General features: G+C 37.3%; 3 protein-coding genes and 1 long non-coding RNA gene across 9 annotated transcripts in view; 2 read left to right on the forward strand and 2 right to left on the reverse strand.

The window, feature by feature from the left end:
• Positions 1-9,020, forward strand: part of LOC136246763 (probable serine/threonine-protein kinase DDB_G0271682) — a gene marked incomplete in the record, with an annotated part of 247,696 nt that extends 238,676 nt beyond the window's left edge. The window contains 2 exon segments of the mRNA XM_066038330.1: positions 6,270-6,351; positions 7,685-9,020. Coding sequence (XP_065894402.1) covers positions 6,270-6,351; positions 7,685-8,736 — 1,134 coding nt within the window.
• Positions 9,021-11,508: 2,488 nt separating this feature from the next.
• The window catches only part of LOC136246744 (uncharacterized), a 59,076-nt gene continuing 45,145 nt past the window's right edge, over positions 11,509-25,439 (reverse strand). For all 5 annotated transcript variants that reach the window (XM_066038301.1, XM_066038302.1, XM_066038305.1 and 2 more), the window contains 3 exons: positions 16,164-16,227; positions 11,745-11,894; positions 11,509-11,699 (listed from right to left, as the gene is read on the reverse strand). In XM_066038301.1, coding sequence (XP_065894373.1) covers positions 11,844-11,894; positions 16,164-16,227 — 115 coding nt within the window. In that variant the 3' untranslated portion in view covers positions 11,509-11,699; positions 11,745-11,843. The remainder of the gene's footprint in view (positions 11,700-11,744; positions 11,895-16,163; positions 16,228-25,439) is intronic.
• Positions 16,772-18,202, forward strand: LOC136246743 (uncharacterized). Its single transcript, XM_066038300.1, has 3 exons — positions 16,772-16,995; positions 17,047-17,139; positions 17,191-18,202. The coding sequence occupies exons 1-3, from the start codon at positions 16,860-16,862 to the stop codon at positions 17,793-17,795; spliced, it is 834 nt and encodes a 277-aa protein (XP_065894372.1). The 5' UTR covers positions 16,772-16,859; the 3' UTR covers positions 17,796-18,202.
• LOC136246745 (uncharacterized) lies at positions 18,069-18,826 on the reverse strand. Of its 2 annotated transcripts, XR_010696801.1 has the most exons (3): positions 18,715-18,826; positions 18,383-18,519; positions 18,069-18,326 (listed from the first exon to the last, which is right to left on the reverse strand). It is a non-coding gene; the product is annotated as an uncharacterized lncRNA (long non-coding RNA). The 2 variants fall into 2 exon arrangements; XR_010696800.1 differs by having other exon boundaries at positions 18,383-18,812.

The following is a 25,439-nucleotide window of genomic DNA, read 5'->3' on the forward strand; positions in this document are numbered from 1 at the left end:
AAGAGGCTGAGGGTTGCCAGCTATAGTACAATGATTCTCAAGCTTTCAATACTAAAAGGCCCCTGGTGAGATACATGGTTTGCAAAACATTCTGTGACTGCTCTATTAGAGTATTTTAATGGACAGTGACTGCTCTATTAGAGAGTTTCAGTCGTTTTAGCGGAACAGTGCGGAGGGTCCAACAATGTTACAAAGAAACATCATGCTGTAAAATCTAACCCGTATATTTACATGATAACCTTCATCAGGCATTTTCCGTTGGTCGTTTCCGTTTTCCTAGAATTATACTTACCCGTTTGTTGTGTAGAAGTCACTACAGAGCATCTATGGTCACTCCCCTTGGCTGTAAAAATGTTTTATCACCTAGCAACCAATTACTACTACAATAAACAAGCCACCAGACAGGTAAACAGCAACCTTTAGGCTCCCTCCTTGTGCTTTCATCTAACCTAAACTTCATTATTGTCAATAGATTACCAGCAATGTGACTATTTTGGGCTGTCCAGACAACACAGGTGCCCAGCTAATAGAGGCTGATAAGGGAGGTTCCACTATACTTGAATGTCAGCAGTAGTGACTCTTCGTTATGCCAGCATAACACATGTGATCCTTCATGAATACTTTCATAGCTGGACTGTATCCACAGAATTGTCCTTTATTAGTCACAAGTAGAAGGAAAATTCAGGAATTTAACGTTTGATTAGGGATCAAAGAAAAAAAGTTGTGAAAGAAGGGAATAGCTAAAAAGTGGTGAGACAAGGAAGGTTGCCTACACCTGCACATATACTAGTGGATAATAATCCCTACTTCATTCTATACCCATGACTGAATTAGGAATTAAATGTTCACTAGTATATCTGCAGGTGTAGGTGAACTCCCTAGTTTCCTACTATTTTGTTTCTATGATCCCTAATCAAACTTACAATTCCTAATTTTACTTAATACATACTGCAATAAAGGAAAGGATGGCACTAGGGTTAATGTTTTCATTGTCCCAGCTATCAATTATTCATTCAAAAGTTAAGTGGCCATTTCTCATCGCTTTCAACTATACTCAATCCGTTACACAGCACTACAAACATAGAACAGCAGGAGAAATGCCTCTGCAATCAATCCAGCCACCACAAAGAGTACAGATGATTCTCTCATCCCAACTATCAATTAGTGACTCAAAAGTGAAGTGGCCATTACACTTTACTGTCCATCTATTTTCAGCACAATACACAGCGTTACAAATGAAGAACTTGTCTGCAATCAATCCAGTCACCACGGAAAATATGAACGATTCCCGTTTTCTGTTGATTTCATTTTCATTTGATCATTCTGTCCATGCAGTGAGTTAGTCCATGGTAGTTTTTTAAAAGTAAAAATACCACCAGTTATTTAATGGATTGGTTCACAACCACTCATAAAAAAACCACTGTGACAATGTAGTGACAAAGCTAAGCTGAAAAAAGGTTTGAGCTTCACCTCAAACATAAAAACAGAACTTGTATCATGGACGGAACTGTTCAAACAAAAACGAAATCAACAGTGCAAATGGGAAGCCATGTATTGTGCTACCCCGAATTGACACCTTTTGCAGTCACCAATAGAAATGATACACAAATGAGGACAAAGGTATGTCCATGATGCATGCATTTATGTACTGCAGTATGCCAAAGGGCATGTCTAGAGAGGCAGCTAATCAAAGAGTGCAAAAGTCAAGCGTGTAGTTTTAGCCGTTATTGAGTTTTGCTTGTCTGAAGGCATCAGGGAGTCAGTCGGTCAGTCAGTAGAAAATTCCATTATATTTTTTAAATTTTGGCTACCTATTGGATACATTTACAGTCATACTGAAACACTTGGGCTTGGTTAATACTGTTAAAGCACCAAGATGTTTGTGAAGCTGGTTTTTAGGTGATATTTGGCCAGAAAACCCCAAACCTCCGTGGACCCTGTTGTTTAAAAATTATACAGCTTCTTTCATTGTCTTGGATGAGTAGACTTAAGTCAGTAATACTACCTATTACTGTTTTTGGGTTTGCTAGTTACATCAGCCTGTTATGCTACATGATAATATTGTTTATCATCACACAAATTTACATTAAAATACTACTTAAGAAGAGTTTCAGTAAAACTGTTATTTTGCAGACATCATTTACATTATTTTGTTAATTTGTTCCTTTGTATACTCATTAGAAATTTAGAGCAAATTAGTGTTGCTTTGGGAAGTTTCTGTTAAAATTACACTTAAGGTGGTGGTCAAGTGAACAATAGGAACCCTAGCTATTAGAAACATTATAACCTATGAAGTGACTGTTGTGTAATAATAACCCACAAATATACATGGTTAGTTTAGCAATGTGGGTGTGCCTTGTACTAGCACAGTCATGACAGTGTGTTGAAGTGTTTCACATGTAGAGAAGAGATTATATTATAGCAACCACACAGTACAAGCTGTTGTAGAATAGAAACTCTCACAGAATGCTATGTTCAACATGCCACTGTGAAACCCACTAGGTAACAACATGTAACTCGTGCAATTGAGTGCCCATTCTATCACTACACCTGCTAAGAAGGTTTTTTTCACAACAGCATGTCGTAACAAGCCAAATTATTAAATATTAATTGTGGACAGATTAAGTAATGTTCCCTTGTATAACCATCACATTGTGGTTAGGTGTTTTACCAGTAGAACTATTTTTCCAAGCCTAGTGTGATTTTTGTGTGTTCTGTAGTGCCAGTGTTGATGATATTACATAGGAACATAAAAATTGATAAGAATCACTGGTTGCCAAAATTAGATAATTATCGCTTTGTGTTTATTTGTATACTTACTTCAAGTGGTATTATGGAACAGTCTTATAACATAGTGCTGATAATGAAATTGTCTGCTTTACACAACAGAAACATAAGTCCATACCTCCTAGTTGTTAGTTTGGGTAGAAATCCCCTAAACTCCATGCAGAAGGAAAGACACAGCACGTCAAAAAAGGTAACTAACAACAATACTGGGAAATAGCTGACAGCCACTTGATGGCAACCTTAAAGAATAAACAAGTTTACTAAGGATAATTGATACCTGACATTTAACTACAAAACATCCCCATTTGATGCATAGAGCACCACTGCAGTGACTGCAACATGTCAGAGGGGTGTTTAGAAAGACACCCTTGACCTCCTAGTGCTGTATTTTTATACACACAAGGTAGTGCTTTAAATGTTACATATGTACTGCTTTTTGTGTCATCATCTTAGGAGCGTTGATCTCAAGTATTCAAGCTATTTTAGTTCTCAACCATGAGACCATCCAAACAATCTGTTTGTAGTCATGGAACTAACAATAGGATAAATGAGACTAATCTGAAATGTATAACTCATGCGTACAAGCTAGATGTTTATCCATTAATACTTTCAAATCTGTACTGTATATCTACTACCATTTCTATCCCACTGAAGCCCTACATCAAAGTAATAAAGTAGGAGGATATGGTAGGTAAAATCCAGAAATGGAACCCAGAAAGTCGGAATCATTAAAATTAATATGAAGGACAACTCAGCAAAATTCATGTACAATTACTGCATTTACTTTTTCCGTCTATGTTTCAGTGTTGGAACTATCGGTCCAAAAATTGTACCTAGACTCAGACACAACAGACCACAGACCTTGATACTGAATAGAATACAGATTTGTGGTCTGTTCTGACTTGGTATAGGGAGGTTTATAGATTAGTAGCTGAAATACTGGCTAAAGACTGAGTTAGTTTAGGTAGTATGGACCTTATCCGCAATGACGTCAAAATTGACAAAATGGCTGTGTTTAGTGTGGGCACTTCATATGTAATCACTAAATTGAGCTTTGTTTGTGGATTTCACGACATAAAACTATTGGATAGTAAAGGTAAGAGGCTAGTTAGCGTGATGTGGCAATGTGAAACAGTCCCACCATACAAAACCAAACTTAAGTTTTGGTATCGACGCAAAACCACATGTACTTGTCTTGTAATTAAGTCTGCATACCTCACCTTGCCCTTGCTGCAGTATGTAAACGTTAACATAGCGAACCGCCATCTCCCACAATACCCTCTGTACAAAAGTGTCCACACTATCAGCCGTCATTTTGTGCTTTGATGTCATTGCAGATAAGGTCCATTGGCACACTGTTTTTACTGTACAAGTTGGTTTACACATTTTGTTGGATCAAAGGAAATATGAAGCCACATCATATAAAACTGCTAGTACATAAAAATTGAATCCAGTGCACAACTTTACTAGCATCATTGTAGTTCAAATGCTTGGATAGAAAGTATGTCATAACTCATCATCAATACCTTAATAGTAAGTAATTGTTACATTGCTTATGAAGCCAAGTAGTTCAAAGTGTTGGATAGAAGCCAGTTAAATCAACCTACACTCATAGGATATCAGTTATCAACACCTCAGCCTCAGCTTTGTCTCAGCCTCAGGTTGATAGCAATGATATCCTACTCATGGTGGGGTTTAACTATAACACAACTGTCATAAAGAACACTTGCATTTTATCACTAACAAGAACACATAAAATGGAATTTTCAACTGGAGTAGGGACCATAGCACGTTGATAAAAGTACTGGAGTAGGTCACGATATTAAATCAGAGTAAAACAATAAGAAGTGTTATATCCCTACTGTGCTCAAGATACCATAATGGAAATGCACAGTAGGGTTATATATAACATTTATCGTTTTACTGTGATTTAATATCATGCACTACTCCAGCTTATTTCAGTACTTTCATTGATGTACTATGGTCCCTACTGTAGTTGAAAATTCCATTTTTTGTTTACCTGTTTGTCAACTTTTTTTTGTAAAATAAATGATGAACCCACACGTACCGTATCAAAAGAAAGAAATAGTGCCACACTCCCCAGCTATCAATAATCATCTGAAAAGTGAAGTATCCATTACGCTTAATTGTCAGCTATATTTAACCTGTTACACAGCATTACAAGTCAAAAGCTGTTCAAAAAGCAAGTCTGCAATCATAGTAGCTACTATGAAAAATATAGATGATTTCCATTCTGAAGGGAAGCCATCTCATGCTACCACCAAATCAACTCCTTTTGCTGTCAGCAAAGATAAATGGGATGCAAAGGAGGACACCAGTAAGTCCATGACGAATGCATTGCACGTACTGCGGTATAACAAAAGGCATATGTCTACCTAAAGCAACGTCAAAAATTGAAAAATTAGGCCCGTAACCTTAGCTGTTATCGAGTTATGTTTGTCTGAAGCCATCAGTTACTCAGTCAGTTAGTCACTAGAAAATTCTCTTTAATTTCAATAGGAACTTGTTAAAAGTATTTTGGGTTGATCTGAAGGTTTGTTTGTGCTTAGTTTTACTTAACTGATACGTCAAGGAAAAACAAGCCTGGTTTTTTTTTTCATGTGCCACACCCAAACCTTTGTGGTCTCTACTATACAGTACTATTGTACTGTATGATAAGGCACTCTTTGGTACTTTGATCCTCCCACACAATACCATACTGTATAAACTCAACACTGGAATTGAAATTTTAATAATCTTCACAGTAATGGTGGTCCATCAATTATTTACCACAATCATATGTAACCGTCTCAGCAAAAACCCGACTTGTTTGCACAGTTTAAATTTTTTTTCTGTATTATTTGCAGTGTCCAAGGAATGGATCACCAAAGTTTCAGCCTTCTGTGGTGAGCAGTTTTGGAATTATAGCGATAGACAGTAGGAAGAGCAAGATAATCGATTTGTACAGTGACTATACTGACAATAAACTACAGGTGCTTACATTTGCTGCCACAACTTCTGTTTTTGGATTGGTGTACAACATTGGAATTTGGCTTAAAATGTTCACCATGGCTTAGCACTTCAGTTAAGGTATAGTGTTAGCCCTGTAGTCACTTGTGCATAGGCAGTTTAGTAGAAGAAATGATGACAATCTTATTTGTGTTTACCACATTGTAAACAAACGCATGTGACAAGCATACCATTAGAGCTACAGAATCAAAACAAAGATTTTTGAATTTTTCTACTAGGTCTGATGTTCTTTATAGTGGCTATATGCTACTATTATAATTCTTAGGCTTAGTGATAGAAATAATGGCAACTTAATAAACCCAAGCTTCATGTATAGCTCTTATTGGCTATTCCTACAATAGCAAGAAATGATATATGTTTCTTAATTCGTTGTACTTCAAAAAGATGTATAACATTAGTAATGGTCATAGTACCTGTGTGTTATATTAATTGTTGGTGTATGTTTAATACAGGAAGACCAAGCCAAAATCAATCACATGGTAGCTGAGTATGAGAGAACTCATCCTGAAGTAGTTAGGATGCAATCATCACAAGGTAAGATGTTGATTAATTTCAATTGGGGATCAGCCCATTATACTAGCATAATTTATGACTTAATAGATATGAGAAAGTGTGAGACGTAATGCTAGCATAATAGGCAATGATAGGGAACTTGTAGTCTTTTGACATGTTTATGATTTGTATAATTAATCAATACACTGTAATAGAGTAGTCAGTCATTGTAATAAACATGCACAATCTACAGACTTGTGTAATTTGAGTGCATAAATGAATTTGCAAATTCTCTACTGAGGATTTTTTTTCTATTTATAATTTTATAATATTAAGTGTAATGTAATATGCAATATCGCTAAAACAAACATGTCTATGTTATGTTACTCATTCTAGATATTATAAAGTTGTCTGTTTAAAATGAAGTAGGGATCTATGCAATAAAAAGCAGTGAAAGAAGAGATGAATGATGGTATTACAGCATAGCTCAGTGGGAAAGTCCCCACTTTGGGACTTTGCATAGACCCTACTTTGGGACTTTGCTATGTTGTAATACCATCATTCATCTCTTGTTTCACTTACCGTATTGCCTCAAACTATGGCCAGTCTCGTATAAATGCCTGGTTCCGTTTAGTCACCAGGGGTATAAAGCAACATAACAAAACTAAATGCTGGATCTCAAATAAACGTCTAGTGCAATCATTATTTTATACAATTCCGGGAATCTTACTAATGATGAAGTGAAGAACGTTTATAGAGTTCCTTTAAGCTTGAATCTGTGAAATGTGCTGATGGAAACATCAAGGAGAGTCCAAAAGAGTACAACACCAAGGTATGAAGTTGACTCGTGAATGCTGATCAGGTATATAAACGCCAGTCTCGTGTAGTCGCTGGTCTCATTTAGTAGCCAGGGTAAAAAGTTGCTTGAAAGAAATAAACACCCGGGCCGTAATTTGAGACAATACCGTATTTTTTTTATTGCATAGATCCCTACTTCACTTTTAAATTGACAATTTTTAAAATACTAGTTTGTGTAGCTTTTTGTTGTAGCACAGCTAGCTACAGTGCAACTTGTGACTGCTCTATTAAAGTATCATAGAGCGACTGTTGTTGTTTGATAGGTGTTTATGTACAAACCCATTCACAGATGATATTGTTCATATATAATACATATGATCAGTTATTACAGGCTAAAATGGTTAATTTTTATTAAATTTTAATGTATTTCATTACAAGCAACTGTAGTTGGACTTTTAGAGTTGCATTTTCTGTTGGCAAACTACATTATATACATGTAATTAATTTATACATGTAGTTTACATCATTTAGTAATTGTATTTAGTATAATGTATACTTTGATACATTGTCGTTACAGTGGAGCGTAAAGTACAGGTTGGGGTAAAAGAGCTGCAAATCAGGGACCATCAAGACCACCAACTACTACAACAAATACAGCAAGTTGTAGCACAATTACAAGCAACTGTTTCTGCTGAGCAGCAAAAAACTGTTTCCCTTGAAAGAAGATGTCAAGAACTAGAATACAATAACCAGCTGCTACAATCACAAAATCAAAGCGTACAAACATCTTTATCAGCTGAACAACAGAAAACAAATGGTTTGCTTGAAAGAATTAAAACTTTGGAGGACACTGTTGAGCGATTATGGGCAATATCACGGGAAGAGATCCAACTGTCTAACAATATTTTGGGAACTGGAGGATGGGGTTATGTCAAAGAAGCTACTTTCCGAGGTCGAAGAGTTGCTGCCAAGTGTTTACATGAAGCCATTGTATCACCACACAACCAGGATCTGTTTGCCAAAGAAATGAAGATATCAGCAAGATGCCGTCACAAAAATCTGGTGGAGTTTATTGGTGCTGTTCCAGATCATCCTGCCATCATAGTCATTGAAATGATGGATTGCACTCTGAGGTTGGCTTTAACCAATGGAAGAGCAACACCCAATCACATTCATCCAATTTGTATTGATGTAGCACAAGGTCTGGTCTATCTACATGGTGTTCAGCCTAACCCCATCATCCACCGAGATGTGAGTGCTCCAAATGTGCTACTGAAAGCTGTGACTACAGGATGGATAGCTAAGCTGTCAGATCTCGGTTCAGCTCAGTTTGCTAATATAGCACAAACCCTAGCCCCAGGATGTGTACTCTATGCAGCACCTGAAGTACAACAAAGAGATTCTGCTCGTCACCAGACAGTTAAAATGGATGTTTTCAGCTTTGGAGTTCTACTTATTGAAATGCTGACCCGTGAAATGCCCACTGGTACAATTGCTGAGCTCATCGCTACCATCCGACCATTATGGCCACGATTTGTTTCTCTCATTCAACGCTGTACCAATAGCAACCCAAACAACAGACCTTCCATGAGGGAGGTGATTACAACACTAAACACTATTGTGATGTGAACTGAACTTAGTGCATTGGAAAGTCAAAACTTTTACTATTTAGTTGTTCTAATTTTTGATTGAATTGAGTTTAGGTTTTTGTTACTTATTTTCTAATGTACATTTACTAGTGATGTAACTAGGCCTTTATAGTATTTCTATACTAGTTCAATTTAGTAGCTGTTATTTTCTGTTTGATTAAATTATAAGATATTTGGTCAAAGAGAACATACATCATAGCATATTGATGTCTGTAAAAGTTCAGAGGGATACTGTAATATTATTTTCTTTTTTTCGTTGTAAAATAATTATTGCATGCAAAACAAAAACTTTTACATAAGATCAAACTACTCTAATAGAGCAGTCATTTACGTAAACCATACAAAAATGTTTTTACATGAAAATAGAGCTAACTATGGTAATTGTGACATTATGCAGGAGTTGATCTAGCCATCCAGGATTTTGCTAAGGAGGGGGGCACACTGCAAGAAGTGACTCCAGAATGTGCAAAGTACACTCCATGAAATGCGAAGCCTGTGCTGCTTGGGATATGTCTCTCAAGAAATTATGAAAATTTATGTTATGAGATTGAATTAGGTGGCAATTTTGACTGAAATAATGTAATATAATTCAACACTAGAGTATGGATGATAGAGAATTAGCTAATAATTATAGTACTGTAGAAGTTCTACACCATATGCTCACCAAGGAAATTTTGAAAAATCAAACTTCTGAGATTTAATTATATATATAAAGAACTTCGTATGGGTGGATGAAAGCAAAAAAGTGTTCTTTATTTGCCATTCAAGCACAAGTGTTTTATATCTACTAGTTAAAGCACCGCTGCAAGAAAAAAAATAGCACGAGGGCGTGGGTGAGAGACTAATACAGCACGAGGCAAAGCCAAGTGCTGTATTAGGTTCGAGCGAGGGTTCGAGACCATGCCCAAGTGCTATTTTTTTTCTATATTGCACGAGCAATGGCGGTGCTTTAACTGGTTTATTGTACTAAAGTAGTGGCTGCGAAGAGTGGGGTGACGCCAAGTAGCAGGAGGTAAGTGCCTATCTGCGTAAGTTCGAGACCGTGCGTATTGTAGTGATTCAGCATGATGAAGCTAGCTAGCTACATAGCTTTAATTGATTTAAGCTGCCAAGAGTGACAGTAAGTGGCCAACTGCTTGTTTCTCGGTTGAGGCCAGGTTTAATAAGCCCATGAGTAAGTCTGACTTTGTAATAGAAAAGCCTGGATAGCCCAAGACACGTAAGTATTTACCAGCGAATTTATTATTTTTATATAGCAAATAATTTCGTGTGCCAGAAATGAGCGTGCAAGATATGATAAAAGTTGATATACGGGTACCCGTTGTACAATGAACGGGCAATTGTGATGGGTGTCCAGCTGTGACGGAGGTCAGCCTCGACCACTATCTAGAACACTATAATTAATATTCTGGAACCCTGACGGTAGGCCGTTAGTATTTCTTTTCCAACAGTGTACTCATTCCTCAAGTGCTTCGACCTCGGTTTTGACGGCTCGACCTCCAAAAATATTTCGCAAATAGAAAATATTCAAGAGTGAAAAAAATTTTGTGTAATTTATTTTCGTTGGTAGAGGCAACCATGAAATATTCTTACTGTCGAATATTTCCCGATCTATGGTATTGTAAAAATAAACCCAAGCTTTCAATCACTTATTAAAAAAAAATGTGTATTTTGTGTAATTAAATCCATGCAAGGGTATTATAGAAAGGCTTGTCAGTTTGTGATACTGCACACTACCTATTCATAAAGAAACAATATCACTAGAATTAATTGCTCATGACCCATGCTGAAGCAAAACTAATGATTGCTGGTAACTCGGTAGTTGTATTACATAAACATGTATGTAGTCATGAACTTTATAACTGTTGTCATAATGGCAAGGAATTTTTTTCAACAGTGCAATGCACAAGAAAGGATCTATGTAACTTTTGTAAGGCAGGCATAGACCCTCCTGTGATAATCAATGGCACATATATGTTTGTCATTATTCAATGGGTACTTCATATGTTTCTGTGAGATTCAACCTTAACCCACGCTAGATTTGAAATAATAAAGCATGACTTTCTTAAATTGCTCAAATTGTTCTTCCTATGCCAATTTTGTCATAGTGTTTATGATGTAATAAGGATTAAAATGATACCATGGGTTTTATCCTATTGCAAAGTAGTGATGCTAAAATTTGTGCTACTCAGAAACAACTCTCCTCCCTTCAGATGCTGTACACATGTCTAGAAGTGTTCTTCTTGAACATCAAATTAAAATGCCTTTGTTTCAGACCTATAATTTTACGTTATGTGTCTAACTATATAGTATCTCAGTGTCTTTTCATAACTTTACATTTAGTTCTCTGCCTTCTTTTAATTCTTTGTCTACCTGCAGACCCGTTTAATTTCAGGTCTAACTTTGTAGCTACTTTAATATCTCTGATTCTGTTTAGTTTGACTTCAACTACATTAACATATTGTTTTCTAGTTAGTGAGCGACTGAACTTTTTAAAATTCTTGTGCTCTGTTTTCTTTTTCCACTTACATTATAATTATACAGCATTTCAGAACAATTTATTTGATAGGGACGTACAATATCCTGAAATGTTTCCCAACAAAACAATGTAATTTAGATTTGTAGATGTGCTCTCTTTGTAAGCCAATTTTGCTTCCTAAAAAGTGTTTTGAATTCTGTTTAATGTTGCCGTCTTCACTGCCCTTTTTGAGGGCTAAAAAAGACAAAGTCAATATTTATGTCATTGTGTTTAGTTTATTGTTAATAATGCCATACAGCAATAAACCAATGATGTACAGTACACATACATTAACCAACAACTTCTCTCCACTGTGTATGATTCATTTATCCATTATAATATTATATGCCTTGCTCCTGAGCATTGTAACATATCTCAACACTTGACAAGCCTGCAAGCCTCGTGTATACCTTAGTTGATGGTACCTGAAAGTTAGTGTATTTTAAATTACAAACACTCATCCAGCTTACCATTTCTTATGTAACCAATTCTCCTCTTGTTTAGATATACCATCATAAGATTTTTCATTGATTCACCTTGCATCGTGAGCTATTTCCCTCTTGGTAGCTCTATTGTTCATCACCTCCAACTGTCACAGCAGGTCTTTTTGTCTTCTTTGTCTATATAAAGGTTACAACCATTACAGTGGAACCTGTTAATCAGGACTAAATAAGGACACCTGTATAATCTGGACACTTGGTAACAGTTCTAACATAACCCCTTAGCATATGACCAGGAAAATCAGGATACCTTGATAATCAGGACACTTTTGATCAGTCCATATTACACAAAAGTTTTACTGTAATGGTTAAAACTACCTTACACAGTACAGAGGACAATATTCCCAGTCCCATCACCGGGCCATGGGTGGTGACTTTCTTGTAACAGATGCATATGTGACTAACTGTTTAAACTAATATTACTATTAATATCGGATGTGGTATGTATCATATAAACATCAGTTGTACCTGAAACCATAACAGATACTACACAGTATGTGGCACTTGATGTCTTAAACACAACGGTCAGGACGTCCAGAGTCACTTCATCGATTGTCGACCATCAACAGGAGAACAAAGAAAACTTCTTATAATGTATAGAAGGAAATTTTGGCAGGAGTAAACTTTGGTGAATAGCAAGCTATCCGATGGCTGACCATTATATTCTGCTCTGCCATAAACCTGTTGTAAAGTCCTTTGTTGGCATAACTTTCTTCAGTTAATACTTTCTGCCAAAAAAGATTAATATATTCTAATAGAACAGTCAGCTACCCTAATCATGCTACTTGGGAATCAAACTTGCACCTTTTGATGAGGTGTTATCTGCACTATTCTACCAATGGTGTCAATTTGGTGGCAGAGTGTGATGGCTTCCCTTCGTATCGGTAGTGTGTGGTGGCTTCCCTCGTAGCGGAAATCGTCCGTATTTTTCATAGTGGCTACAATATACTTTGATTGTAGAGGTGCTTTTCAAACAGTTCTTGATTTGTGATGTTGTGCAATGGTTTGACAATGAATCATAATCGATACTTCATTTTTCAGACAATAATTAATAACTGGAGTGGATGGCACCATTTCTTTTGATGTGGTTTGAATGGGTTCACTAGTCACAATTTGTGACCGGATCTGCAAAAACCTGACATAATAGTGCATTTTTCAAATTCTTTATTATTGAATATTTATAATCTTCTTAGCTGAGTGCATGCTCTGGCCAAGTTTCAGCTTTGTATACAAACAAATTTCGGAGCTACAGCCCTACAAAGTAGCAACAACAGAAAGATCAATTTGTACAGCAAGCATTGGGAAAATAAATTACAGGTGCTCACCAGAACAACTGTAACTTACAAACGCAATGCAGTACAGAGTTGCAACTTGTACCATTGTGTTTGCCATGAATAGGAGAGTCCATTACATAGTAAGTTTTTTCTCCTACCACCTTTCTTCACTACACACAGACAAAACCAGTGGAGAAAATTGATCACGTATGACCGCTTCGACATGACGTACACAAACGCCCATAACTCACGTATCCTTAAGACTACTACTAGAAAACAAAGATTTTTGAACTCCTCTTGAGTAGGCAAATAAGGTGTTACCCATGGTTTTATCATTGCACTCTATATTCATAAAGAACAAAGTGTTTAAAAATTTTACAATTTTTTTATTTATTTATGCAAATATTTTACGCATCGCAATCAATAACCTATACTGAAAACTAGAGGTGTATCAATATAAGAAAACTATACCGATCCGATACGGATTAATCATTTTGAAACCGATACGATACCGATCCGATATACCGATATAACTAAGTGTAGCGATTTATATTTGAGGAACCGCATATACCATGTTTAACTTTATTTTAACTACTGAAGAAACTACTGAAGACAGTCTTAAGATTATTGGCTATGCTTGATTACCAATAGTGGTGTGACCTCTATTTACAGCTCAGACTATAAAATACCCACAAATATTTTAATTCATGCCCCTGCCAAGATTAGTCCGGATTACTCCGCATTTTAGTGGCTTGTAGAGATGGCTGGTTGTTTTGTGCTGTACTCTTGCTTCATCTTATTGCTGTTTCCCCAGGCCCACCTTGTTGTATGGTTGGCAAGCTTTGTGAAAGCAAAACAGTGATTATGCATGTACTTAGATGGCTTTGCGTAGCGTACTGCTTTTAGACAAGGAAATAACTACTGTTTCTCACCGTTGTTAGCTAAATATAGGGTTTATAATATGGCTTGATCATTGGACAGTGTCCTCAAGATAGTTCAGTTGTGTATCGGTGTATCATATCGGTTTTTAGCAGCAATATTGGCTCCCACCGATATAGTAGAAATGTCCATATCGCCACTGATATGATATGTATCGGTATATCGTTACACCTCTACTGAAAATTTAGGCTTGCACCATTATGTCGGGTTTTTGCAGATCCCGTCACGTTTTATTATACAAAAAAGTAGTACACAAAAAAAAATTGGCTAGAGTAGGGACCATAGCACATTGATAAAAAGAACTGAAACAAGCTGGAGTAGCGCATGATATTAAATCACAGTAAAACAATAAGAAGTGTTATATCCCTCTTGTGCATTTTTTGGTATCTTGAGCACAGTAGGAATATAACACTTCTTATTGTTTTACTGTGATTTAATATCGTTCACCACTCCAACTTGTTTCTGTACTTTTTATTGATGTGCTACGGTCCCAACCCTAGTTGAAAATTCCATTTTTTTGTGTACTTGTTCTGGAATTTGTGTATACTATAAGTTCTTATTAGTTAGTAATTCTTTGTATAATGCTTTTACAGATAAGGTGCAAGTTGTGTGAGTCGCAAAAAAATTTCCTGCAAGCACAACTAATTTTAATGCAATTATTTTTAAGCATGTCAATACCAAGGTGATGAACTCTATTGCAAAAGAAGCTACTGCAAAGTCAAGTAAAAGTCGTCATTCGCAAAACCTGTTATATTACTCTATACTGGGGGTGGATTCAGTTCAGAGGGAGCCTTTAGGGTGCAAAGACCCTTCCCTTCTTCAATCCAAACTTTGAATGGCAAAATAAGAAGGGGGAAAGCACAGAGAAAAGCAGTAGAGTAGGAAAGATTGAAATACCCTAATAGAGCAGTCATGAAACCCCGCAAACAATTGTAACCAGTCTAGTAAAACAGCTAGGTGCATTTTTGGCTATCACCTTTGATTCAACTTTTTTACCTGGCTTTTTTCAGCACCACATGCACACCCTTTTTCACAGCTTGGATGCATTGATAGAAATATCACCTATTACCCATCTTTCTTTTTTTCTACAAGAATAGTAAAGACAGAACAATTTGTAATAATGGTAGCTATTGACTGGCTTTCAACTAAGACACAATAAGAATCTTTTCAACACTGTTGCTGCCAAAAGATCAAAATACTCTAACAGAACAAATACACATTTTTTTGCTATCCTGTATGAATAAATCAACATTGACACCTCAAATAGATGCCAACATTTTAAAGGACAAATCATATATTAACACCACAGCGTTTATTACCTTGTTTCCAAAAATCAATACGGTTACTACTTAAATCGGCCACCACTCAATGCTCAAAAACAATGTAAAATAGTTTATTTTTGAAATTGATTGTGGCCACAGAAATAAAGAGTAATGACTTACAGATATACTAGTGCTACTGATTCATTTAGTTTTTCTTGTACTTATACTTGTTTGCTTTTTAGTAACAGAATTGTGTCTAATGAACTTGTGCTTACTGCAGTAACTGCATCAAAAGATGAAATGACATACCATAAAACAAATTTTGCATCTGAACATGTGTCCCGGTTATCAACTATTGAAACTTTCTATGTGGCTTAATTTCCAGTTTTGTTCCACCCGTTATACAGTAGTACTACAAACAAAGAACAGTACGAGAAACATCTCTGCTACTAAAAAATCTACAATAGTCACTTAAAAAATTATAGAGGGTTCCCTTTAGTCAGCAGGAAAAAGGTGTTATGTGTGACCCCTTGCACAGTAGTGGAGAAAGAAATGAGACACAAAGGAGGACAAAGGTAAATCCGTGATGCATCTACTGTTGCTGCTGTAGGCAAATGGCTCATCTTGGGCTGAAGCAATGTACTGTACATTAAACAGTGAAGAAATCAAGCTTTTAGTGTTAACTGTAGTCAAATTATCCTTGTCTGAAGACATAAACTGTTAAGGAATACTCTTAACACTGATTTGGGCTTGATTACGACTAACCAACACTGCCAAGCTGTTAGTGAGGTTGGCTTTTGGGTGATATTTATTGGAAGGAAAGCGAGAAACCTTCACAACCAACACATGTACTGTATTGTATTAGTTGATAAAAGAAATAGTGTATAATATAAAACATAATACAATGTGGTCACCTTGTCAGTTCCATCACCAATCTCCTCATTGCACTGTGGACATCGAAATACTTTACCATGACGACTACAATAAACAAAAGAAAGCATTTTCACATACTTAAACAACAATGAAGTATTATGATATAATACCCCCACATAGACGAATGTAACACTTTCACACCTCAGATCAAAGGAATTCCAGAGGATACATTTGCCATGTATACCTCCTTTACAGGGATACATTTCAATGTACACTGGTGTACATTGAAATGTATCCCGGGAAAGTGGTTTCACTTCTAAAAGAGAGCAAGCCACTTTCATCAAAGCAACCATGGCCTTGATGTAGATGAGGTATTGGTACCACCCTCTGTTTGTTTTATACAAGCTCAGACCAAAATTAATTGTGGGAATAAATTAATGCTCATGTGATGATTACCACAAATCGAAGTGTTGCCAGAAGCACTTAAATGAAGGTATTTCAGTATCCTGTTGTTCTATTAGTTGGGAAATGTTACTTAACCCTTAAACGCGCACGCGAACTTACGAAATATTGCACTGAAATCGCAAGGGCCATTTAAGTGGCCCACCATATTTGGCACAGAGGTGCGCGCGCTAGGATTACGTGATCGTGAAACGGTTTAGTGCAACGGAAAGCCACGTTTCTGGGCTTTAATTCGAGCTCAAGAACTTTGTGCTGTGATTAAAGATAAGCGAGATATGGATGAAAATACTGTTGTTGATCAACTTTTCTATAACGACACCGACGATGACTGGAACAACTCGGACGAAGAGGACTCTTTTGTCCATGGAGAAGACTCTTTTGTCCTTGATAGGCTTACCAGGGAACAAGACGGTAAAATGGCGGACAGATGAATCGGTCCTATCACTTCGCCTGCCATTATAGATGATTATGGCGATGTGGAAGAAAATGATCGTGAGGAAGAGTTCAGCAACGACGAAGAAGACATCTGGGAAAAAACAAACGATGATTATGAAGGTATAATGCTTTTCACATGTTTTATAACTTGAGTCCTGCTTCTTCTAATAGCTGATGTGAGCTATTGTGAAGGTCATGATGAGTCAAGCCATCCTGGACCATCTGGGCTACATAGTGGAGTGAGTGATGGTGGGATGGGTAGCCTGGAAACTGAATACCCCTGTAGTGGTTCTCCTGTGGCTTACCATGGCTCTCCTGTTAGTTCTTCCCTACGTTCTCGTTCTTCTCCGCATGCCCCATTTTCACCTAGTGATAGAGGCAGGGACTACTCACCATCTCCATCTGATCCTTTGTCTGGTAGAAATAGAGGTAGAGGGAGGGGTAGGGGTAGAGGAAGGGGTAGGGGAACCGTGTCTCCAATGGATCTTGTGCCTAGTCGAGGTAGGAGGAAAGGTACTGGTAGGGGCAGAGGTACCGGTAGGGATTTGGCTATCGATAATGCTTATACTCTAGAGTGCTGTTTCACACCTGTGAATGATCGTAGGACCATCAAAAGCTTTAGGGAACAACTGGCTACTAAACTTTTATGTCAACATAGCTCACGCCAGCATGGAGGACGTCAATCACAGGCTCTTCCACCTCAATCGCCTGCGAGGCTTGAGGAACGCCATTTCATAGAGAACCTCGGGACTGACGGTGACTGCAGTGTGTTCTGACCGGAAGACACATAGAAAACGTACTAAGTATGGCTGCGTAAATTGTGGAATGGTTCATTTGTTCTTTGAAAATTGTTTTAAGATATACCACAACAAGGAAAACTATAAATAAATAAGGGGTGTATGCTATTTACTGTGTCTTAGACTTTTTACAGGTTCAGCCGATGTACGTATATAGTTTAGATGTGTTGACAGTATTACTGTATCTGTTTAGTTATGTACAGAGCTGTTTGTATTCAGGTTTTTCTACGATTGTGGTTTTTTTCTCTGAAATCACTTGGATCGGTGGTTTCTAAATGAGGCAAACCCTTTACTGAGTAAAGATCCCAGCTCTTTAGTGTATATATTTCATGTACATTTTATGTTTGAAAAGTTTTTCAAATTCTAATGCTAATAATAATACTTTATGTTTGATGAACAGTGCATGATAAAATGGATTGCTGTTGGTATTTGATTGACCAGTCACCAGAATACGTCTTGGCAGCACGTTGAAACGCCACAGTGATTGTGTTGGAGTTCTTTGTTACATGCCTACAGGGTAAAAATAATTATGAGAATACGACAATTTTTTTTCAATTCACAACTACCTGAGAGTTGTAGCTATGTCAATGGAATTTCACTACCTTGTATCAAGGGTACCACCCTTTCTAAACACCAAGTGTTGAGGCGAATGGACAGAGGAGCTGCCTACCATGATGATTATTTCCAAATGATGCGCGTATTGCTGTGGATAAATGGAGAAGTATTATTGATAAAAACATAATAATAATATTGGATAAACCCCAGGTTATCCACCGTCTGTGTACCAAGTTACAAGCTGATACATCAAGGATTTTCACAGATGCAGTCGTGTAAAGACGTGCGGTTACTTCGCACAATTGTGTGAATACCACAAGTTTTTTCTAAAATTCATAAATACCTGAGAGTTGCAGCTATGTCAATGGAATTTCACCACCTTGTATCAAGGGTACAACTCTTTCTCGACACCAAGTATTGAGGCGAATCGCCAACGGAGCCACCTACTATGATGGTTATTTCCAAGTTATGCGCATATTACTTCGGATAAATAGAGAAGCATTAATGATAAACAATTGATAGTCACGATGGGTAAACCCCAGGGTATCCACCATCTGTGTACCAAGTTTCAAGTTGATACGTCGAGGATTTTCAGAGATACAGCCTTGTAAAGACGCGCGATTATTTTCGCGAAAGTAAGCATAAACTTTCGTGCGTTTTCGGTGTAATAAATAATAGGGCCATTATAATGGCCTTTGCGCGTTTAAGGGTTAAAGGTGAAACTGGTAGTGTCTAATCACTGGACTGGACTACTGGACTGGAATACTGGAATGGACTACTGGACTGGCATTTTTTTAGTTTTACACTTTTTTAAGGGTTGGATTTCTGTACATTTGGGTGACTTGTGACAACATTTCAGCATTGAGTGGTGAATACGATACTTTAATCCTAAAAAGTTACTGTGATAAGCCAAATGGATTCAGTTAAATGCATTTAATTTGCTGCTACTGTATACTGTATAGCAGATACTCACATGTGTGGATACCCAAAAATGTTTCTCTCACTGTTAGGCACACGTGATTATTGTGATACAACTTTCTATAACATATATGGTGAATTGGTGACTAGTCACTGGAGTCCATGATATGTACGCAACTGTCTGTAATGGGGATTGTTGCACATTACTTTTTAAACTTGTACGTACTGTATGCTGTTGTGCTATGACCATGCAATTATCTTACAGTACATTCACAAGGGTGTAACTAATCACTGGACTGGACTACTGGACTGGCATATTTTTGCTTTTTACACATTTTGTGGTTGGATTTATTGAGTCTTGCTAGCCAAGGGCCTTCAGAAAACTTGCAGTCTGCTACTAAAATGATGAGTGTGAGGAGTGGAGTAAGCAAAAACTGACTTTTAGTGATTTCACTACTTGTTATGCTCTACAGCATTTATACACTTCTTATAGTATTGTGTTTTGGAGATTGTAATAACCAAAAATCATTTTACTATTTTGGTGCTCCTTATGACACACTGTATATCCTTGAACTAAATAGCTCAGACCCTTGGGACCTATCCTTCCTAGGACAATCTATTGTAGTTAAATTCATTCCTACATGCAATGTACAAATTTATTGCAAAACTGCAGGGTTTCTCTGCTATCATTAGTTCTTACATGTGCTGGTTGGCATACTGCAATATGTGACCAAATTTATTAGCATTGTACAAGCTTGCTATTATCTCCAAGACTTTATCATTGGTTAACCATAACCAGCACATTCCCTGCAGCATACTGATAAGGAGTATAGGTATATGTACTGTAGAAGAACATAATAAATAGAGGTGAAATCGCTAGAATTTATTTGTTTTATCCACTCCTCACACTCATCAATTCAGTAGTGGACTGCAAGTTTTCTGAAGGCCCTTGGCTGGCAAGATTTGATAAATCCAACCATAGAATGTGTAAATACCAAAAATATGCCAATCCAGTAGGTAGTCCAGTCCAGTGATTAGTTATACCCCATTCACAAGCAATTTGGCACGCTTTTGAATGTGGACACACCCACATTATAGACGATACAAGTTAACCACTCTATAACAAAGCTTACCCACTTAGGTCTTTAGTATACATTGTGATTAGTCTTAAACAACACGAAAGCATTAAAACACTTGAAAATTCCCTGAAATTTGCCCTATTTGACTTTTCAGTGATATCTGTAGGACTCGTCCATTTATTATAACAATTGTAGCTATAGCATTACTTGCTGTCTAACCATGATCAAATGTTTAGAAAAGAAAGCAAAATACCTCAATATAGAAATCAAACATACAAACATGAACACATGTTTACATCTATGGCATGAATAGTCAATTACAGCAGACATTAAAATCTAATCCAAAACAGCCAAGCTGTAAAAAAAGTGTGCGGCCCTCAGAAAGGCTATGGTGAAAAAAGATGTGAAATCCAAGGTGGCGGCCAAGAAATGGCTGTGATGGTAGGTTAATGGTAAAAATTTTAATAATGACAATTCAGGTAAATTTTGTGAAGCGGCACAAAAATTCACCTGAATTGTCGTTATTAAAATTTTTACCATTAACCTACCATCACAGCCATTTCTTGGCCGCCACCTTGGATTTCACATCTTTTTTCACCATAGCCTTTCTGAGGGCCGCACACTTTTTTTACAGCTTGGCTGTTTTGGATTAGATTTCATTTCTTTTTGCATTTGTATACCCCAAAGCCGGCCTATGGCCAGCTTTGGGACTTTTTTAACCTATGTTTTTTTTTCTTTACTACAGGAAGAAGTAAAGATGAAGTAGATATACTTTAAATATTTTATCAGTAAATGTACAAATTATATATATAATACATATGTGACCGGATTTGCAAAAAGGGGCCTTCCACACACATCCAATTTGCCAACTTTGACAATTGATAACTTCAGATTGGAAAGAGCTATTGCCTTGAAATTTGGGCAGTGGTGATTTCATTGCAGCTGAACTCTCCACATGATGGTTTCTTTGTAGCTGAACTCTCTACAAGGCAATTTCTTCTAGCTGATCTCTCTACAGGGAGATTTGTTTGTAGCTGAACTATCTACAAGGTAACTTCTTCTAGCTGATCTCTCTACAGGGTGATTTGTTCGTAGCTGAATTCTGTACAGGCGATGTGTTTGCAGCTGAGCTCTTTACAAAATGGTTTCTTTGTAGCTGAACTCTCTACAAAGTAACTTCTTCTAACTGATCTTTCTACAGCGTGATTTGTTTGTAGCTGAACTATCTACAAGGTAATTTCTTCTAGCTGATCTCTCTACAGGGTGATTTGTTTGTAGCTGAATTCTGTACAGGTGATTTGTTTGCAGCTGAGCTCTTTACAAAATGGTTTCTTTGTAGCTGAACTCTCTAAAAGGTAACTTCTTCTAACTGATCTTTCTACAGGGTGATTTGTTTGTAGCTGAACTATCTACAAGGTAATATCTTCTAGCTGATCTCTCTACAGGGTGATTTGTTTGTAGCTGAATTCTGTACAGGTGATTTGTTTTGCAGCTGAGCTCTTTACAGAATGGTTTTTTTGTAGCTGAACTCTCTACAAGGTAATTTCTTCTAGCTGATCTCTCTATAGGGAGATTTGTTTGTAGCTGAACTATCTACAAGGTAATTTCTTCTAGCTGATCTCTCTACTGGGTGATTTGTTTGTAGCTCAATTCTGTACAGGTGATTTGTTTGCAGCTGAGCTCTTTACAGAATGGTTTCTTTGTAGCTGAACTCTCTACAAGGTAACTTTTCTAGCTGATGTCTCTACAAGGTGGCTAGTTTGTAGCTGAACTCTCTACATGGCGGTTTCTTTGTAACTGAACTTTCTACAAGTTGACTTCTTCTAGCTGATCTTTCAATAGGGTGATTTGTTTGTAGCTTCACTCTCTACAAGGTAACTTCTTCTAGCTGATCTCTCTACAGGGAGATTTGTTTGTAACTGAACTCTCTACAGGTGATTTGTTTGAAGCTGAACTTTCTAAATGATGGTTTCTTTGTAGCTGAACTCTCTACAAGTTAACTTCTTCTAGCTGATCTCTCTACAGGGTGATTTGTTTGTAGATGAATTCTGTACAGGTGATTTGTTTGCAGCTGAGCTCTTTACAGAATGGTTTCTTTGTAGCTGAACTCTCTAAAAGGTAACTTCTTCTAACTGATCTTTCTACAGGGCAATTTGTTTTTGGCAGAATTTTCTACAGGGTGATTTCTTTGCAGCTGAACTCTCTACATGGTGGTTTCTTTGTAGCTGAACTCTCTACAAGGTAACTTCTTCTAGCTGATCTCTCTACAGGGTGATTTGTTTGTAGCTGAACGATCTACAAGGTAACTTCTTCTAGCTGATCTCTCTACAGGGTGGTTTCTTTGTAGCTGAACTCTCTAAAAGGTAACTTCTTCTAACTGATCTTTCTACAGGGCAATTTGTTTGTGGCTGTATTTCTACAGTGTGATTTGTTTGCAGCTGAACTCTCTACATGGTGGTTTCTTTGTAGCTGAACTCTCTACAAAGTAATTTCTTCTAGCTGATCTCTCTACAGGGTGATTTGTTTGTAGCTGAATTCTGTACAGGTGATTTGTTTGCAGTTGAGCTCTTTACAGAATGGTTTCTTTGTAGCTGAACTCTCTACAAGGTAACTTCTTCTAACTGATCTTTCTACAGGGCAATTTGTTCGTGGCAGAATTTTCTACAGGGTGATTTCTTTGCAGCTGAACTCTCTACATGGTGGTTTCTTTGTAGCTGAACTCTCTACAAGGTAACTTCTTCTAGCTGATCTCTCTACAGGGTGATTTGTTTGTAGCTGAACGATCTACAAGGTAACTTCTTCTAGCTGATCTCTCTACAGGGAGATTTGTTTGTAGCTGAACTCTCTACAGGTGATTTGTTTGAAGCTGAACTCTCTAAATGATGGTTTCTTTGTAGCTGAACTCTCTACAAGTTAACTTCTTCTAGCTGATCTCTCTACATTGTGATTTGTTTGTAGCTGAATTCTGTATAGGTGATTTGTTTGCAGCTGAGCTCTTTAAATAATGGTTTCTTTGTAGCTGAACTCTCTCAAGGTAACTTCTTCTAGCTGATGTCTTTACAGGGTCACTAGTTTGTAGCTGAATTCTCTACATGGTGGTTTCTTTGTAACTGAACTCTCTACAAGGTAACTTTTTCTAGCTCATCTTTCTACAGGGTGATTTATTTGTAGCTGAATTCTTTACAGGTGATTTGTTTGCAGCTGAGCTCTTTAAAGAATGGTTTCTTTGTAGCTGAACTCTCTACAAGGTACCTTCTTCTAGCTGATGTCTCTACAAGGTCACTAGTTTGTAGCTGAGCTCTCTACATGGTGGTTTTTTTGTAACTGAACTCTCTACAAGGTGACCTCTTCTAGCTGATCTTTCTACAGTGTGATTTGTTTGAAACCGAACTCTCTACAAGGTAACTTCTTCTAGCTGATCTCTCTACAGGGAGATTTGTTTGTAGCTGAACTCTCTACATGATGGTTTCTTTGTAGCTGAACTCTCTACAAGGTAACTTCTTCTAGCTAATCTCTCTACAGGGAGATTTGTTTGTATCTGAACTCTCTACATGATGGTTTCTTTGTAGCTGAACTCTTTGCAAGGTAACTTCTTCTATTGATCTCTCCACAGGGCGATTTGTTTGTAGCTGAACTCTCTACATGGTGGTTTCTTTGTAGCTGAACTCTACAAGGTAATTTTTTCTAGCTGAACTATCTCTTTCCATAGTTGCATGAACTCCCTACAAGGTAACTTCTTCTAGCTGATCTCTCTACAGGGTGACTTGTGTGTAGCTGATCTCTATACAGGTTTCTTATTTCTAGCTGATCTCTTGAATTCTCTTCAGGGTGACTGCTCTATTAGGATGACTGCTCTATTAGAGTATCTCGATCTCGCACTTGCTGCACCAAGTTGGATTTCGTGTTATAACTCCGTGGCTTTAAGTCTGATTCTTCTACACCATTGATGAGCCTTTCTAAGATGATTACTCCATCTGTACAACGATTTTCAAAGCATTACCCTAAGCGGTTTATCTGGTAGGCGTGGCAAGCAGTCGTTTTTTTATTAGCTGATCTCGATTGCGTAATTGTTACACACTGTTGGTTTTTTCGTTGTATCTTCCTGGTTTTTAGCTCGATTTCTTTCAAACCACAAAAGGTTTGAGGTTCAATAGTTAACCTATTCACCCACCGATTTTCAGCTTCTTCCCATACGCGGTTTACCCTGTAGGCGTGACAACATATTGGTGTTATTTTTCGTTAATAATCGCTCATAACTCTTTGCCTGTTTATCGTATTCCAGCCAAAGTTGGTACCGAGATGCGCCTTTATATCCCCCTTCTGTGTGCCAAATTTCAAGGCAATCGGATAACGCGTTCGCGTTTTATAGCAGTTTTTGTAAGTGTGCGACAAGAAAAAGAAAAATAAGAAGAAAAAAAACGAAGAAACTGAGCCAATTTTTGAAGTTGCATATCTCGGGAACGCGCAAAGCGATTTCGCTCAAATTTGGAATGTGGAGTGCTGCAGTTGGAGGGAATGTCCACAGCAAAAATTGTCTTGTTTCATCAAGGAAGCACAGAGCTACGGAGGTGCGAAAATTGCGTTTTCTTTCTTCCTGTCAATATACTTACGGGTGTTACGCGCCGGCTTCTTGGGCCGCACGACACACTACCGTGTGTCTTGATACAAGGTTTAAACATGAATGGTGTATATTTATTAGGTTTCAAACATATTACATGTTTATGTGTGTACATGCATACTAACTGTAAATACACCCAGTAACATCAGCCGCTAGTTTAAAAAGTGATAGAAATGCATACTTCAGTTTGTGGCATGATGAAACATCTTCCCTTACCACACGTCTTAACAAATTAAGTGAACCAAATCATTTGCAAAATCCAAGCAGTTCAAAAGTAGTCACCAGTGTGATTCAAAGATTAGTGATTACTGACCTAAACACACAGCGCAAGACCTTGACAGATCTGTAGACAACTTAACTCGTTCACTTCTTTTCCATATATACATACATAGGATCAGCTACTTTGAGCTACATGTAATAGTTGTAACACGGGCATGAGGGCATACATATCAG

The sequence above is a fragment of the Dysidea avara genome, chromosome 2 (assembly GCF_963678975.1).
Source record: "Dysidea avara chromosome 2, odDysAvar1.4, whole genome shotgun sequence".
NCBI classification, from domain to species: domain Eukaryota; kingdom Metazoa; phylum Porifera; class Demospongiae; order Dictyoceratida; family Dysideidae; genus Dysidea; species Dysidea avara.

What these genes read in the sequence shown, in the direction of transcription:
- LOC136246743 (XM_066038300.1), top strand. Translation starts at nt 16,860, where the DNA reads ATGGATGAAAATACTGTTGTTGATCAACTTTTCTATAACGACACCGAC. An exon ending in GCTTACCAGGGAACAAGACG is followed by an intron (nt 16,996 to 17,046) that starts GTAAAATGGCGG and finishes CTGCCATTATAG; the next exon opens with ATGATTATGGCGATGTGGAA. An exon ending in AACAAACGATGATTATGAAG is followed by an intron (nt 17,140 to 17,190) that starts GTATAATGCTTT and finishes TTCTTCTAATAG; the next exon opens with CTGATGTGAGCTATTGTGAA.